At 42.7% G+C, this 14745-nt stretch overlaps 1 protein-coding gene across 6 annotated transcripts; it reads right to left on the bottom strand.

The window, feature by feature from the left end:
* Window positions 1–452: 452 nt before the first annotated feature.
* Window positions 453–12607, bottom strand: LOC123122172 (uncharacterized). 6 transcript variants are annotated; one of them, XM_044542312.1, is made up of 19 exons: window positions 12143–12607; window positions 10911–11418; window positions 9982–10132; window positions 9714–9821; window positions 9248–9621; window positions 9095–9171; window positions 8404–8473; window positions 8236–8312; window positions 8056–8125; window positions 7579–7736; window positions 7432–7504; window positions 4344–4483; window positions 3506–4210; window positions 2768–2881; window positions 2591–2677; window positions 2225–2381; window positions 1761–1862; window positions 1303–1676; window positions 453–651 (listed from the first exon to the last, which is right to left on the bottom strand). In XM_044542312.1, exons 1-13 carry the CDS (start codon window positions 12179–12181, stop codon window positions 4037–4039), a joined length of 2019 nt encoding a protein of 672 aa, XP_044398247.1. In that variant the 5' UTR covers window positions 12182–12607; the 3' UTR covers window positions 453–651; window positions 1303–1676; window positions 1761–1862; window positions 2225–2381; window positions 2591–2677; window positions 2768–2881; window positions 3506–4036. The 6 variants fall into 6 exon arrangements, with proteins under 6 accessions (XP_044398247.1, XP_044398245.1, XP_044398246.1 ...); XM_044542310.1 differs by having other exon boundaries at window positions 2591–2881; XM_044542311.1 differs by lacking the exon at window positions 2591–2677.
* Window positions 12608–14745: the final 2138 nt, after the last annotated feature.

Here is a 14745-nt window from a genome sequence, read left to right as displayed (position 1 = left end):
AAATAAATTCATTGATCAAATATCATAGTAATTCACAACGTATATGTGGCATACAGTTTTTGACTATATACTGAGAATATGATATGATAAGTATCGTCTAGGAGCCCATGCTCACTGTCTTCACTGGTCTGATGTCCATCATCACTTCTCCTCTGCTCTGATGTCCATAGACGACGATGGAGGTCTTGTATCCATGCTCTAGGTTCTGACCACATGAGCATAACGGTGAACTCTCATTTATGTTGCCTCCTTCGACATTCTCCCTCGCGCTCTCTTGCCCTGCCATGTCTAGCACCGCCTGCCCGCTCACCAACATATCTATCAATTCCTCAAAAGTTCAAGGATGACACAAAATTTAAAACATATGGTGATAACAAATTTAGCCCACGGATTGGAAGGAAGAAATGGTTTCCCCCCATGGCATGCTGTCCAACTAACCTAGCTCAGAAATGTGGAGAATAGGTCCAAGATGTCCCAGTGCAGTTTGCTATTGAGAATTGAGATCCTTTCCTTCAACAATCCAAATCAGTCTCTATAAGAATAATTAGAGAAATGCTACTGATGACCCATCTACACAATTGGAAGTGTTCTTTCCTGCTCCTAAACCATGAACCTGAGAGTTATAATTTGCTTCGTGTTCATTCCTTGGTCCTGCATGGAACCAAACATTACTCATAATCAGCTCAAAAAAACATTACCCACAATGCTTTTTTACGCAACTAAAAGAAACATTCAAAGAAAATTCCGAACAACTTCACTTTAATGAAACAAATTCAGTCAAAAATTTGTTCTCGCTGGCGATCACATCAATATAAAATAGAAAGTATCTTTCAATTTTTAAGTTGTAAGGTGCAACATCCTTTGTCGTGTACTTTGATGCCCAATCTGCATACCTTCTTGAAGAAAACTGAATAAATTGTCTAGTCCACACCCTATATCAGCTTCATCGTGCATAGTTGAATAATGCAGTAGAACAGTTGTACTAATGCCAAAAAAATGCAGGGTTCATTTCAGAAGTCTCCCTAATGACATGTTATTTATTGTTGTCGTTGCACACACTGAATCTTGTTATTCCACCTGCAGCTAGATGCCTAGATGAACAAATACATATCAGATTTGATTATAGAAGGGATTAATAAGAGGACATCACTAAAATGTGTAAAAATGAAGGTAATATTAGCGTATTTTACCAGAAAATATCATTGTGCAAATTAACAAACACCTTCCGTGCATAGTAGCTAGAGAGGTGAAAATAATTGAACTGTAACATCATGACATATTGGAGATAAGAACTCAGTTAACCTTTTATGTGGCATCAGCTTCGCATCAGATCAATTCCATGGATAAAAATCAACTTGTTCGTAACGTGGTACTACCCTCTTAGGCTCTCATGCTCTTTCTCTTGCAGATGCACGTGATCCCAAATTCAGAGGACGACAGTAAAGGCTTGATCATATACCGTGGCTGCCGTTCTGATCTGAGTGCGGCAACTACAGTCATCGTGGTGATTCTGCCTTCAAGCATAGCCACGGCGGTCGTAACCAGCGGAGGCGGTTCCAGCACCGTCGCACCGGAGTCAAGATTACCTAGCATGCATGTCACACGCATGGCTCACGGACGCTATGTAGCTACCCGCACCGAAATCACAGGAAACCCAACATAACATGACACACACCCTGCAAGAACCGAGGAATCTAGTGAAGAATCGGCAAATATTAATATATTATAACCTAAGAAGAAACATAACATTTCGAGCTAACCTGAGATATCAAAGGCCCCGGAGGTCGATGGGACGACGCGGTCGTGTCCGTCTCCTCGTCGTGGCCAACCTGATTCAGCAGATGAATACAGACCGGCGTTGGCTGCACCAATAAAAGTTTGTATAAACAGGATAATCATAGATCTAATACAACATCAAGGTTCAGGTTTCACGATTGCATTCAGTACATGAATTCTAGATGTGTTATGACTTATGGCTAATGTGTCATTGTACAGTCGAAATTACTCGAATGAAATATAAGAAATCAGTTGGTCTTTCACAAACACGATTTTGAGTCAACATTATGTCCACTTTTACAACAGATGGCAAGTCATATCCAAGTTTAAATTGAAGGGTTTCATTAGAACTGAGAGCTTCTTCTAGGATACTTCAGAAGATTTTTCTACTTTTATTTGCATCCAGATAATAGGTATGGTGACAAGACAACATATTAATTTGGCATACCTTTGGAGAGCAGCTATTGACCTTTCCCTTGAATGCAGAGAATTGCTTAATCTGAAGACCAAAGCGAAGCGGGCTGCTAGAACAACACCTGCCCAAAAATTAGATGCCCAAAGAGAATCCAGGTACACATTGAGGAATGGCATATCCAACGCATCCGCTGCAAGAAGAAGAGTTCAAGATAGATACATACATACATACATACATACATACATACATACATATATATATATATTTCAGATTCCAGACTGATCTTGCTGTATTTATTTTTTACGGAAGCTAGAAAATTTGCTTGTTAGCCAATAAAGAAAGACAGAAGCAAACATGCCCGGTTCCTCTTAAAATAAGCTAATAAGGAGAAACATGAACCTTAGGTTAGTGTTCAGGCTTAGGTATCGTACATTGGCAACTAACAAAATATGATGTTCCCTTTGGTTGGATACACCTTCTTCCTGCCTAGATTGAGTCAAAATTAGATGATGCATACATTCAGAGTAAAGTACATGTACACATCGAGTGGCACAGGCAAATAAAATAAAGAGCCACCTCTCCAAATCATAGCCTGAATGCCTGATACAATCAAGATCTTCATCGGTCTTCTTCTCAGGCTACATGTAAATCTTCTCTAGTAGTCCTATGAGCATAAACAACTGCTCGAATCTACAAAATTGAGGAGCAATTCGGTAAAGAGACAACCACCTTTACAATGACAGTTTATAATACTATAAGTCAATAAGCGTCCAAGGCAAGTTGTGTGATTTCCAAGCCTTCAGAAATGTAACTGTGTTCTACGTGTACAGAAATAATTCTCTCGTGAGGTTGTACCATATAACATAAATTTTCAGTCACTTGGTTCAGTTACGCAGAGATGGTGTTCTCATTTCCGGTTTCTAGTGGAGACAGAAGAAACAACTTTCTTAGGTTCTCCAAGTAGTATGATTGGTACCAGGCTCTTGTAGGTTCAGCGATGGATGGTTGAAAAAATGCAAACAACACACTCAAGTGATTGTTAGAAAAAACAAGCAACACAAATAGAAGTTCCCTCGGTTAGCAATATATAGTGTACCGCTTAAAAAGAAACTTCGATCATTAACTGAATTTTGTCTATGCTTCAGTTTTAGAAGACTAATTGGTGTTAGGCATTTGAGAAGCTTACCCCAACTGATGCACAGGATTTACAACTATAAGAAGAGATGGTAATACAAATATTCATTCTACTCTAGTGCAGAGAACAATAAAATTGGAACATAAGAAGAAAGATAAAATGAGCACCTACTGACTCACCTGTATGCTATGGATCTTCCGCCTCACAGACTCTGTTGACCTTCTTAGTGCACGGCAACGACGCTGCTTCTTCTGCTGCATCCGGTCTTGGGCTCCATGACCTCATAAACCACTGATTACTCCACCACTGGCTTCCCTGCTAGCCTTTAAAACCAACATCTTCCACATTGCGCCAAAGAGGAGCAGAAAACACAGACTGGAAAATTACATATGTATATAGCAGAGGCAAACATATATTCTGCATATATTTTCGAACTCGAGTTTGGGCTCTCAGGGGTATTCTTCCTTCATCCCGACCCACCAGGCTCTCAGTTGCTCTTTTACAAGTAAATACTACATGTTTCGATACAACATTCGGTTTAACCTATTTGGGTTACATATCAACAATATAAGGCAAGACTAAAATGGGAAGCATATTTTAGTACACTGGGAAAGCGTAATATATGAGGAAGTATGGCAAATCATCTTACATTCCGAGGTAAACAATGAACTATATCCACGGCTTCCTGATTGTTCAAGTGCTCCCATAGTTCATCTGACGCAAATATAACAAACTAATATTCTGCACAGTCTATGTTCTTCAATGGATGGTTCGGGACAAAGAATTGGATTATGGAAGGGCCTTGGAATATGGAACCAGGCCAGAAGGGGCTCATGGTTAAATTCCGAACTTTTTAGGTAGGTGTGGCCAATCATTCTGGAAACCTGAATACAAAGAAAAAAACAGAGCACGAGTAGTTATTATGTGAGATATGTGAGGAGACATCGATCTTGGGACTTTGTACAAATGGTATGCTCTTGGCATCGTTAATCCATGAAATGGGGCGCAAATTGAAACCTTTATCAAATAAACTCCTGGCCCAGGTTTACGCAAACTCCTGGCCCGGTCTTGTGGCGCCTTGGACCTCCTGACCCTGAGGCAAGCGAGGTCTGAGTTGGTCCTCCAGCCGTCATACACAAAAGCTATGCGGAAATCACCTGTACACATGTGGTCCGACACATGAATGAATCTCCGCGAATGAGACGAGCAGGTTAACCCTAAAATCAAATTCTTCGCCCAAAAAATCAATTTGACAAATCCAGCGATGGTAGCAGAGGGGGAGGGCTGGGCATCTTACTCGTGGATGTTGGTCTCAATGACCTGGCAGACGAAGAGGGAGATCATGGAGGTCTTGCCGGCCCGTGACTGGGCCTGGGCGATGACGCCGTGGACGGTGATGATTGGGATGACGGCGCGCTGCTGGATGGATACGCCCTTGACGACGGCTGGATCTGGAGGGGAGGTGACGGCGCACTGCTGGATGGATATGCCCTCGACGACGGCCGGATCTGGAGGGGAGGTGACGGCGCGTGCAGAGGCCACGCCCGTCGTGGTGCTGGTGGAGACTGCCGGGCGGCGGTGTCATAGGAGTGGCGGCGCATGGAGAGATGCAGCCGGCAAGGGCGTCCATGGCGTGGGGTGGTGCTACATCTCGTGGAGGAGACGGAGTCAGGGAGAGATGCGATGAATAGGAGGGGTTGGCCCCGAGGAGAGATGACCCGACGCGTTCGGTCGGGAGCCTGGCAGCGTGAGCTGCTCCCTCCATCATCGCCGCCGTTTGGAGAGGGGGCGTGGCCGCAGCCGACGCATTCATCGGCCACGGCGAGGCAGACGAGCCCGGCGACGGGATTTGATTCGGTGGGCGGCTGCGTCCTAGGGAGGGAGACGAGAGCGGGTTAGGGATAGGGCAGATGGGTCACTCGGGTTTTTTTTTTGTGCGCGTGCGTGGGAAAGGATGATGTAAAAAAACCAAGGTGAAAGAGCGTGGTGGAAGAGGAGGACGAAAAAACCGGACGAAAATGGTGGGACGAAAATAAACCCGGAACGGAGACTACCAACTGAGACATTAGGAGTAGAGATTCATCACCTAGTCATCTGAAACTAACCTATGAAAGGGATGAGTACTTTTTTTGGTTGCTTGAGCACAGAGGGTGTGGGGTGTGGCTCCTCTCTTTATATGGAGGTGATTTACTAGGGTGGCTCCTAGTAATAGTATCTACCAATCGATACTTGCCTAACGATAGGATATTACTTGTAACTAATAAGGCACTCTGAATAAATGGGACATTATCCCTATTTGATATGAATGGAGTATCTACCAATCGATACTTTCCTAACAATAGGATATTACTCTTAATTAATAAGGCACTCTGAATAAATGGGATATTATCCCTATTTGATATGAATGGATTGTGCCATCTTCGGATCTTCCCCTCATCCTAATACCTAACAGAAGGGTGTGCTGTCCACTTTTCAAAACATTTACGTGGCTAACAAATGACAAATGATCTAAGCCTATGCTACTTATAGTAGGTGCGTATGAGAGCACAAACGAATAGAATAAAGCGCAACACTCATCACGAGAACATTGTATAGACAAAGGACAGAGCCATTTTTCTCTTTGTTATTAACAGGTCATCATATTTGAAGCTTATTTCCTATAACCATTTCAGAGTGTGCATATGATCCTAATGTGTAGTTTTTCAAACTGAAACTATGCTCCTGAGGGCACCGAAGAAAACTACATGGCAAAGAGGACCGAAGAAAATTACTCCCTAAAGTTAGTACAAATTTAAGTCACTTATTTTGGGACGGAGGGAATACATGGCAAAGATCACCGAAGAGCTCCACATAGTGGCATAGCACAAAAGAGGGAATTTAAATACATGTTTCTTCTTCCGAAATCGAGGTTGAAACCGCCGGCCTCTGTATCAAAGAGATGCACACAACCATCTTTATTGAAGTTGATGCAAGGCAACGAGACCAAACACATCAACAAATACATCTACGAAAACTTGCCAACCAAATAAAGAATCGCTACGCCGTTTAATATAAAAGCACCTAAGCTAGTCTCTTGGTATGCTACTGACAACAATACCTAATGATCGAAGAACGGCAACAACAGCTAAATACTCTGTAAACACCACGAGCCAATAAGAATTCAAGAAATAGCTAGATAATTTGTGCTCACTCACATGATGAAACAGACAGCGCAACTGAAGCGTCACAGAGTTTCGAAATAGCAGTCTGGGGTTTATCACGACCTTAATAAACAGCCATAATACCAACAAATACACAAGGAGTCAACCTCTGGAAGGTAGATAGATAAACAAGGTACCAACACGATTAGGTTTCTCAAGAAGTCTATTTCAAAGTTGCAATTGCTAAACAACTAGTTCCAGCCACCCGCAGTTTCCCGGATTCAGGAGTTTAACAAGGTGGTTTTGCATCAGGTACCCTACTGTTCTTGCTCCGCCTTCTTGTGAAGCTCCAGTATCATATTGGAAGCCGCAGAGCACCTCGCCTCGTGTGGGGTAGGACGAAGATCACCAGTGATGCTCATCTCAAAATCAAGGCATCTCAAACGTACACTGGCGTGGTACATCCCTTAAAAGGTAGGAAAAGGACCGGTGAAGAAGTGCTCAAAACATGGAGCTATGAGAGAGAGAGAGTGATAGGCAATCAAACATCAGTTTTGGTTATTGCTAACTGGGGACCTAATCAGTCTGATCTAAGATGAAGCCTACAAGGGTGCACACATGTCTTCATAACCATTGATCGAATGTTAAACAAACCTAACACTTGAACGGAGCATACCATGTGCTAATAAACAAGCAGCCTATTTGGATTGCTACTTGACATCAAAAGAGCAAACCCTGCCTATTGATCTGACACCTTGAAAACTCTTTTCTTCTAAGCATGGTTAGCGTAACACACTACGTATGTTATCATCACAATGCACAAAACGAACCAGGACCTATAGGGATTGAATTCAATAAAAGTAAGTGGTATATGATATTCCTAATTGTTATGCCTACATGGTCCAAGAACCTAGTACTTGTCTATCCAGAAGATCTAAGAGATAAAAGTAAACATTTATACATACCATCTGATGCTGAAGGTAGTAGCGTGTATCTTGGGGATATCCAATGGGCCCCACGGCAAATCTCATCAAGCTCCTGCATTGACAAGTGTCAAGGGTACAAGTGGCATTTAAAATTGTAATACATAAGTTCAGCTTGAGGTTTCTTACCTGGCAGTGTCGCAGGAGTGCCTCCCTCAATTTCTTCCTCTTAGTGATGGGTTGGCCACCATCTCCAGAGCAAGATGAATTGGTAACTTCCGTCATATCTGAGCAAGTTTCCTTGTATTTGCTTATTATTGATACAGCTTTAGGTGTCATCTTTCCTTCTGCATAAGTTTTAAAACATGATGAGTACAAGAAATGCGGAACTGGTATAGAAGCAACTTCTTGCCAAAACATTTCAAAAAAAAAATCCCCAAAAAAAACTTCTTGCCAAAATTGGCCACAGTTCCGACGGACGATTTGTATGTCACAAAGTGCGGCAGACGATTTGTCCACAATGAAAAGTGTGATACACCACAGTTTAACACAGAACTTTTGGAAACGTATGGCTCCCAGAAAAACATGCCCACAGTGTTGACCACAAAACTTATACAGCGTGATTGTAAATGTAACCATGTTTAAAATGTGGCCAGGGTAGAATACCACTCAAGAGTGTCTGCATGTCCATATCACACTGAGCACTTCGTTCTTGAAGTATGCTTTCCTTGCGAAGCTGAAACGAAGAGAGAATAGGAGAGTTCACATCAGATTCTCAACTAGAAGAAAGTTATAGGAAACAAGCATCTTTTTTTCCTGAAATAAGAGAAAAGACACATAACATACAATTTCATCCCGTATTTTCTGAATTGATCGCAGCGAATCATCTATCTGGTCATCAACGTTGTACTCAGTGGTGCCGCCTTGAATGAAATTTGGAACACAGATTAAATACTTGGAGGACCAATAACCAATAATATGAAAAATAAGCAGTCTTGGGTAGGTTTATCCAACCTGACTTTCCTAACAAATCCATATTTTCGCATTCCAAAGCACGGTTCTTCACTAGATCAACATGCGGTGCCTGTGCAACAATTAGTTCTTCAAGTTAAAGCAGAGTGAATGGATCACACGAAAAACTTGGCCTATTCATCACCTACTCATCTGAAACGATTTATGAAAAGGATGAATATTTCTTTTGATTGACTGAGCACAGTGGGTGTGGCTCCCAGTATGGAGATGATTTATTAGGTGTGGCTCCTAATAATAGGATCTACCAGTTGGTACTTTCCTAACAATAATAATTTTTTCTTAACTAATACACTATACTTAATAAATGGGATATTATCCCTTATTTGATAAGAATGGATTGTGCCGGCTTCCCCTCATCCTAATACCTAACAGAAGTGTGTGCTATCACACTTTTCCAAACATTCACGTGGCGACATGTGGTAGAAAAGGAGAAATGCTCTAACTCTATGCTATGTATAGTTGAGTGCATATGAGAACAAAAACAAATAGAATGAAGAGCAACACTGCATCATATAACATTTGTATAGAAAAGGACGGAACCATACAATTTATTGTTGTTAACAGGTCATCATATTTGAAGTTTATTTTCTACTACCATTCCAGAGGATGCATGTGATCCTAATGCGTCCTAGTATTGTAGCTTTCAATACTTTCAATCTGTAATTTAGCTTACCTCTGTAGGAAAGACATCTTGGGGCATATTGTCACGTTTAGATTGCTCCTGTGATTTGTTCTTCTCCACTTGAACACCTAAAGTTGATTATATCAGAACACAAATAAGGAACAATGTGATCAGTAAAATCTAAATACAGTTACAGTGACTAACCCGATTGTAGGATTTTAGTTTCTCCACTTGCTGCTGCGGTTGCAGCTTCTGTATTTCTTGACTTACTCATGGATTTTGGAGGTTCCGCCTCAATAACATGTTTTATTGTGGGGATCTCACTATTCAGACCCTCTGCACAGACATCAGCTGCAGCCATGGAGGCTTCAGATTTTCTTTTGCTGCTTTTCTTGTGCTTGCTGGCACTAACTGCTTGTTTGCTTTGCTTTGGAGTTGACACTTTTTTAATTCGTTTTTGCAGCTTGGACGTGCTATTCTCATCTTGCTCTTCCACATTTTCATCTATTATGGAGTGCAATGAACCTTTTCCATGTCTACGTGGTTGCTCGTTTAGTGAAGAATCAGAAGACCATTTCCTGAAACACGCGACGTGTCATATTTACCATGATCCCAAAAAGTTATTGTCCTACTTTCACACATAAAAAGATCACAACATATCTTATGTTACCTGTGGAGGAGTTCAGACAAAATCTCCTTGTACGGAAGAATGTGATAGTACTCTACTACAGATGTCGTTTTTGGAAATGGATCATTCACAAATAGCGGACCAGTCATACTGTGAAAGAGAAAGCCGAAAAATGTCAGTATCCTTTAAAAAGGGTATCACTTTTCATCAGGATGTACCATACAATGGTCTTATTTAATAAACTGATTAGTGGTTGATCAAAAGGGATGTAACCTAAAATCATACAACTATCTAGTAGGTAAAGGCAAACCTGCTAATCAAGTCTTCTAGAGAAATTTCCTCAAGGCTGCCTTTCATGGTTGGCTCATACTCCACAATGAATACCTTGGTAGCTGCCTTTTCGTTACTCAACGAGTATGCCATGGTTTCATCAAGAAGATGCAAGTTTGAGACCTTCATACCTATTAAGACCGTAAGTTTACCATAGTGAGCAGCAAACAATGCATTGTTGGTTCAAACAGAAAATGAACATACTATTAACAAAATCAAGTTCATAAATTACAATTTTTCACTATTATATTAAAAGAACCAAATAAATAGCATTCTCTAGCAAACAATTGGCAGCTATCAGGTCATGTACAGCAAGTACAGGTGAATCACCCATTATAGTGTCCCAAGTTATTTTTAATCTTCTAGCTGATGAAACTAAATCAAGTTTCAATAACTCCCAGTTTGTACATACCAAAACAAAGGAGACAGACAATGCGACGGCATTATGGCAACAACTTAAGTAATTATATTTGCTGATGTTCTTGTTTATCCCGAAAGTAAATGGTTTTACACTAGTTAAAAGCAAGGCAGAGGTACATTTTTGCGTACATTCTGGGACCACACACTTGTTCTTGTTTGCTGTAAAGCAACTGTACAACTCAAACTCATTTTTTTGCTTCATTAGCAGTTCAAATTTTGGACAATTTGCATAGTAACACATGTAAATACTTATTTACCAGAAACTTTGATCCACATTCCGTAATGCTAATAGTCACCTGATCAATGTGAGGAACCTACAGAAACATGGCTCTGTAGGCACAAAGGTTGCATACTTTATCTCAATGCTCTAGGATGAAAATTAACAGAATTGACTGATAGAAGCTACACCTTGCCAATACCAACTCAAAAAAGAAGAAGAAAATGACAGATATGGGTATATAAATTAAGGGCCGCAATGAAAAATCTGACCTGTTCTACGCTCCACCTCTGAATATGCTTGTCGCTGAAGCATAAATGGTGAATGTGAAGCACCAACGATCCCTTTAGCTGTCGATTCCTGGCCTGCTGGCTGGTTGGTACTGTGTGAATTACCAGCTGCCCCATCTAATTCCTTCTCAATGATTGACCAGATACCCTTCGTATTAGCACTATAATCAACCAAACATTTCTTTTTTGTTGGGTCGAGAAGAAGCACAGCAACTTTTGATATTGGCCACAATGCCATTTCTGGAGAATGTTTGCTCGCGTCGAGTTGTTCAGCGATCTCACATGCTTGTAGTGCTACTTTGTGAGTAATAGATAGCTTCGCATGCTTGCCAGAATTGTTCTCATGCTCATGGACCATACTCAAGTATGCGAGCAGATCTTCTCCAACAGAAAGAGAAGCACACTCAAAAAACTGTTCAGGGTCTGCAAAAGCAAGCTGCGGAGACATTTTCCTGTGGTAGTAGTTGTACAAAATGATTGCCGTGTGAATCTGCGAAACCACACACCAGTGTGATGAGTTAGCAGCTAAACAGCTATATATTATAAGCATTGTATCCTATTGACAGAGGAACACTGTCTTAAACGTATCTGAGCAGAAATAGACTCCCAAAAACATATTACAGTGCACGCAAATAAAACAAGCATTTCATGGATACATTGAGGGACATTGCCATGAATTCCAAGGAAAATACACTAATATAGTCACAATGGTAAACTGACAGGGGAAATGTAAGGATGATATGGCAATGACTTGAATCAAACATACCAGTCTTTGTGTAGACAAAAACATCCACTTAGCTACTATGTCACACAATCCAATCCAATTCAAGTTCATGGATAACTTTGAAAAACATTGCAAGGTCAAATTGATGGGCAAAGATTCCTGTTTAGGGTCATGGCCAAATAATTTCTTCCGAACTAACGCACACCCAACATTTCTGCTTGAGTTGTACATTTGTACGGAGCAGTCGCGGTGTCGCACCATCTGAGAAAATAATTTTACAGAGCTAGCCTCTCCTACTTTTGTCCTTTCTAGAATACACCATGGAAAAATGCATCATTTTCTTAGAAGAAGAGGCAAAGCGGCTGATACAACTTTTTCGGCTTACGGTGCTAACCTACGGGATTAGCAACCAAAATTGGCAATTTCTATTGACAATTACGGTGACAGCTGACAAGAGAAATACAGAAACTAAGGGACGACTGCGGCTTGCCTTAGCTCCCTGCGGCTTCTCCACCCGTGGTGCGGCCATGCGCCACGACGCCGCCTGTCACTCCACCTCCCAACCATCCTCTTACGCGGCGCGCTCTCGCCGCCGCTGACGGCGAATACGAGACCACGCCGCATCTGCCGCCGCCGCCGCCGCCGCCATCTCCCTCTCCGTCGCCTAGAGGGGCACACTCTGTGTGCGCCCGCCCGTCAGACAGCAGCGGCTCTCAGTGGGCTTTCCCGACTGGGCCTCCATACTGTACATCCAACACAATTAAGAGGCCCACTACTAACCACACCACCACCACAATTAAGGCCCATCATCTCGCCATCTTCTTCCTCCTCCGCCCAAATCCTCCCATGCCAGAAAGAAAGAAAGAAAAAGACTCCTCCATGCCCGTTTCCTAGTTCCTCGCCGGGAGGAAGAGGAAGCCACCCTCAATTCCCTCGCCGCGGCGTGGTTGGACAGCGAGATCCCCTACTATCTGCCACGGGCGGCGGGTACACGCACCCACCACCGATGAGGACACGGTACGGCACACCACAACCTCACAAAGTTTCTTTGTAGCTCAGGCTACATGGAACCTCTTATCCTCAACCCTCCAGCTTTGCTTTGAGATCCGTACTCTCCAACTAACTTACAACAAGAAGATTTCTCTTTTTTGTTTCTCTAAAATGAAACAACATATGAACTTCAAACTTTGCAGATCGAACAAACATTAGAACATCAATGTGTGAAAAAACTTTCAGATTTTTTGGTCTGAAATAAATATAGAAAATGAGATTTTGTTTGACTAAAAATATTATTTTTAAGTATTTAAAATGCATGAAAAAATCTGAAAGTTTTTTTCCCAGATTGTAGTTAGAATGTATTGTTGTTCTGTAAAATTTGAAGTTTATATGTTGTGTCGTTTGAGAGAAACAAAAAAGACAAATGCGTCTGCACGGATCACGATCCATAAATGAATGGCAAAGATAAGGGGTACCGTGTAGCCTGAGCTACAGAAAACCACACTCATAATTCCCAAGCATCCACCGGAAATCAGCCCCCCGGCGGGCAGTTCCGCGCATCCCCCCGCTGCCAACGTGATCTTCGCCAAAAACCGCAAGTAATCCTACGACCACCCCAACCCCGCGCGGCGACCACACACAAAGGAACATAGATCGACCAGCTAGCGGCACGAGTTGCTCACCTGCTGCGCGACGGCGCGTTGCTTGTCCGGCGTCACGTAGCGCTCGCCCTGGGCGGCGCCAAAGGCCGCCCCGCGCCGCAGAGCTGGCTTGACGAGGTGCTCCACGAGCATCTTCACGGCGTCCTCCATGGGCACCACCTCCTCCTCCGCCAGCTCCTCCCCTGCCCCCCTTCTGCCGCTCGACATACCGCCCTGAACCTACGCTTTGCCTCCGCCGACCGGACGGATCTCTAGGGTTTCGGGCTCGGGATTCTGTGCGGCTTTGCGGCGGCGGCTGGCTGGCTGGCTGGCCGTGGGTGGATCGAGGGTTTTTGTAGATGGAGAGGGCAAGAAGCAGTGTGGTGCGGTGGTGGGTGGCCAAAGCTGAAAACGGGAAGGCACGCGCGAAGGAACGTGACGGTGGCTATCCAAGCGCAAACAGTAAGGGCCAGGTCGATCGTCCACCGTCCATTTCGATTTCACCAACTCATCGTGGATCCTATCATTAATTTTCATACAAAAATACAGGTTTTATTTGTAGATAACAGCACACTAAAATTGGACAATAAATATAGTACATTTATAAACAGCTATGAAATCTTTCAAAAATCATGATACGCCAGTTGTGATAGAAAATTTGCGTAATGTACTCAAAGAAAATATATTACAATTGAGTCGTCAGGGTTTCCGCATACACCGGATTCATCAAGACACCGGTAGCCTTCACGGTCCCGCACATGCTACATCTCCACCGCACGCTTCTGATCCTTGTGGTTCCTTTTGTTGGCGTGATATCATGAAACTTTGCCCTAACTTTCTTGAAATCTCGAGGGTGGGAATTCAATGCGGCTCCATGACTCTTTTTTGGAAGGACCTTTGGCATGATAATATTCTTCCAGTTAAAAATTTCTTGGGCATCACGTCTTTGAAGGAGGCGTTTCACCTACCACTGTCAATACAAACTCACGAGGAGGTATGTGGTCTTCAAGCCAGCACAACCCATATTGCACCTGATTCATCTACACATGCAAAATGTCGCTATGTCTAGGGTGTAGTGGATTTAAATCAAGTAATTTCTTGGGCATCACGTCTTTGAAGGAGGCGTTTCACCTACCACTGTCCGTACAAGCTCATGAGGAGGTACGTGATCTTCAAGCTAGCACAACCCATATTGCACCTGATTCTTCTACACATGAAAATGTCGCTATGTCTAGAGTGTAGTGGATTTAAATCGAGTAATTTCTTGGGCATCATGTCATTGGAGAAGACGATTCACCTAACACTATCCGTACCAGCTCATGAGGAGGTACGTGATCTTCAAGCTAGCACAACCCACATGGCACCTGATTCTTCTACACATGAAAAATATCGCTTTGTCTAGGGTGTCGTGGATTTAAATCGAGTAATTTCTTGCGCATCACGTCTTTGAAGGAGG

This window comes from Triticum aestivum, chromosome 5D, assembly GCF_018294505.1.
Source record: "Triticum aestivum cultivar Chinese Spring chromosome 5D, IWGSC CS RefSeq v2.1, whole genome shotgun sequence".
NCBI classification, from domain to species: Eukaryota; Viridiplantae; Streptophyta; class Magnoliopsida; order Poales; family Poaceae; genus Triticum; species Triticum aestivum.
Note: the sequence above shows the minus strand (reverse complement) of the source record. Positions and strands in the feature narration are given on the sequence as shown.

Coding starts and splice junctions, on each gene's coding strand:
- LOC123122172 (XM_044542310.1), bottom strand. CDS start 12,181: ATGGCCGCACCACGGGTGGAGAAGCCGCAGGGAGCTAAG. Junction 8,313..8,403: donor GGATTTGTTAGGAAAGTCAG/GTTGGATAAACC, acceptor ATTTCATTCAAG/GCGGCACCACTGAGTACAAC. Junction 7,505..7,578: donor CACTCCTGCGACACTGCCAG/GTAAGAAACCTC, acceptor TTGTCAATGCAG/GAGCTTGATGAGATTTGCCG.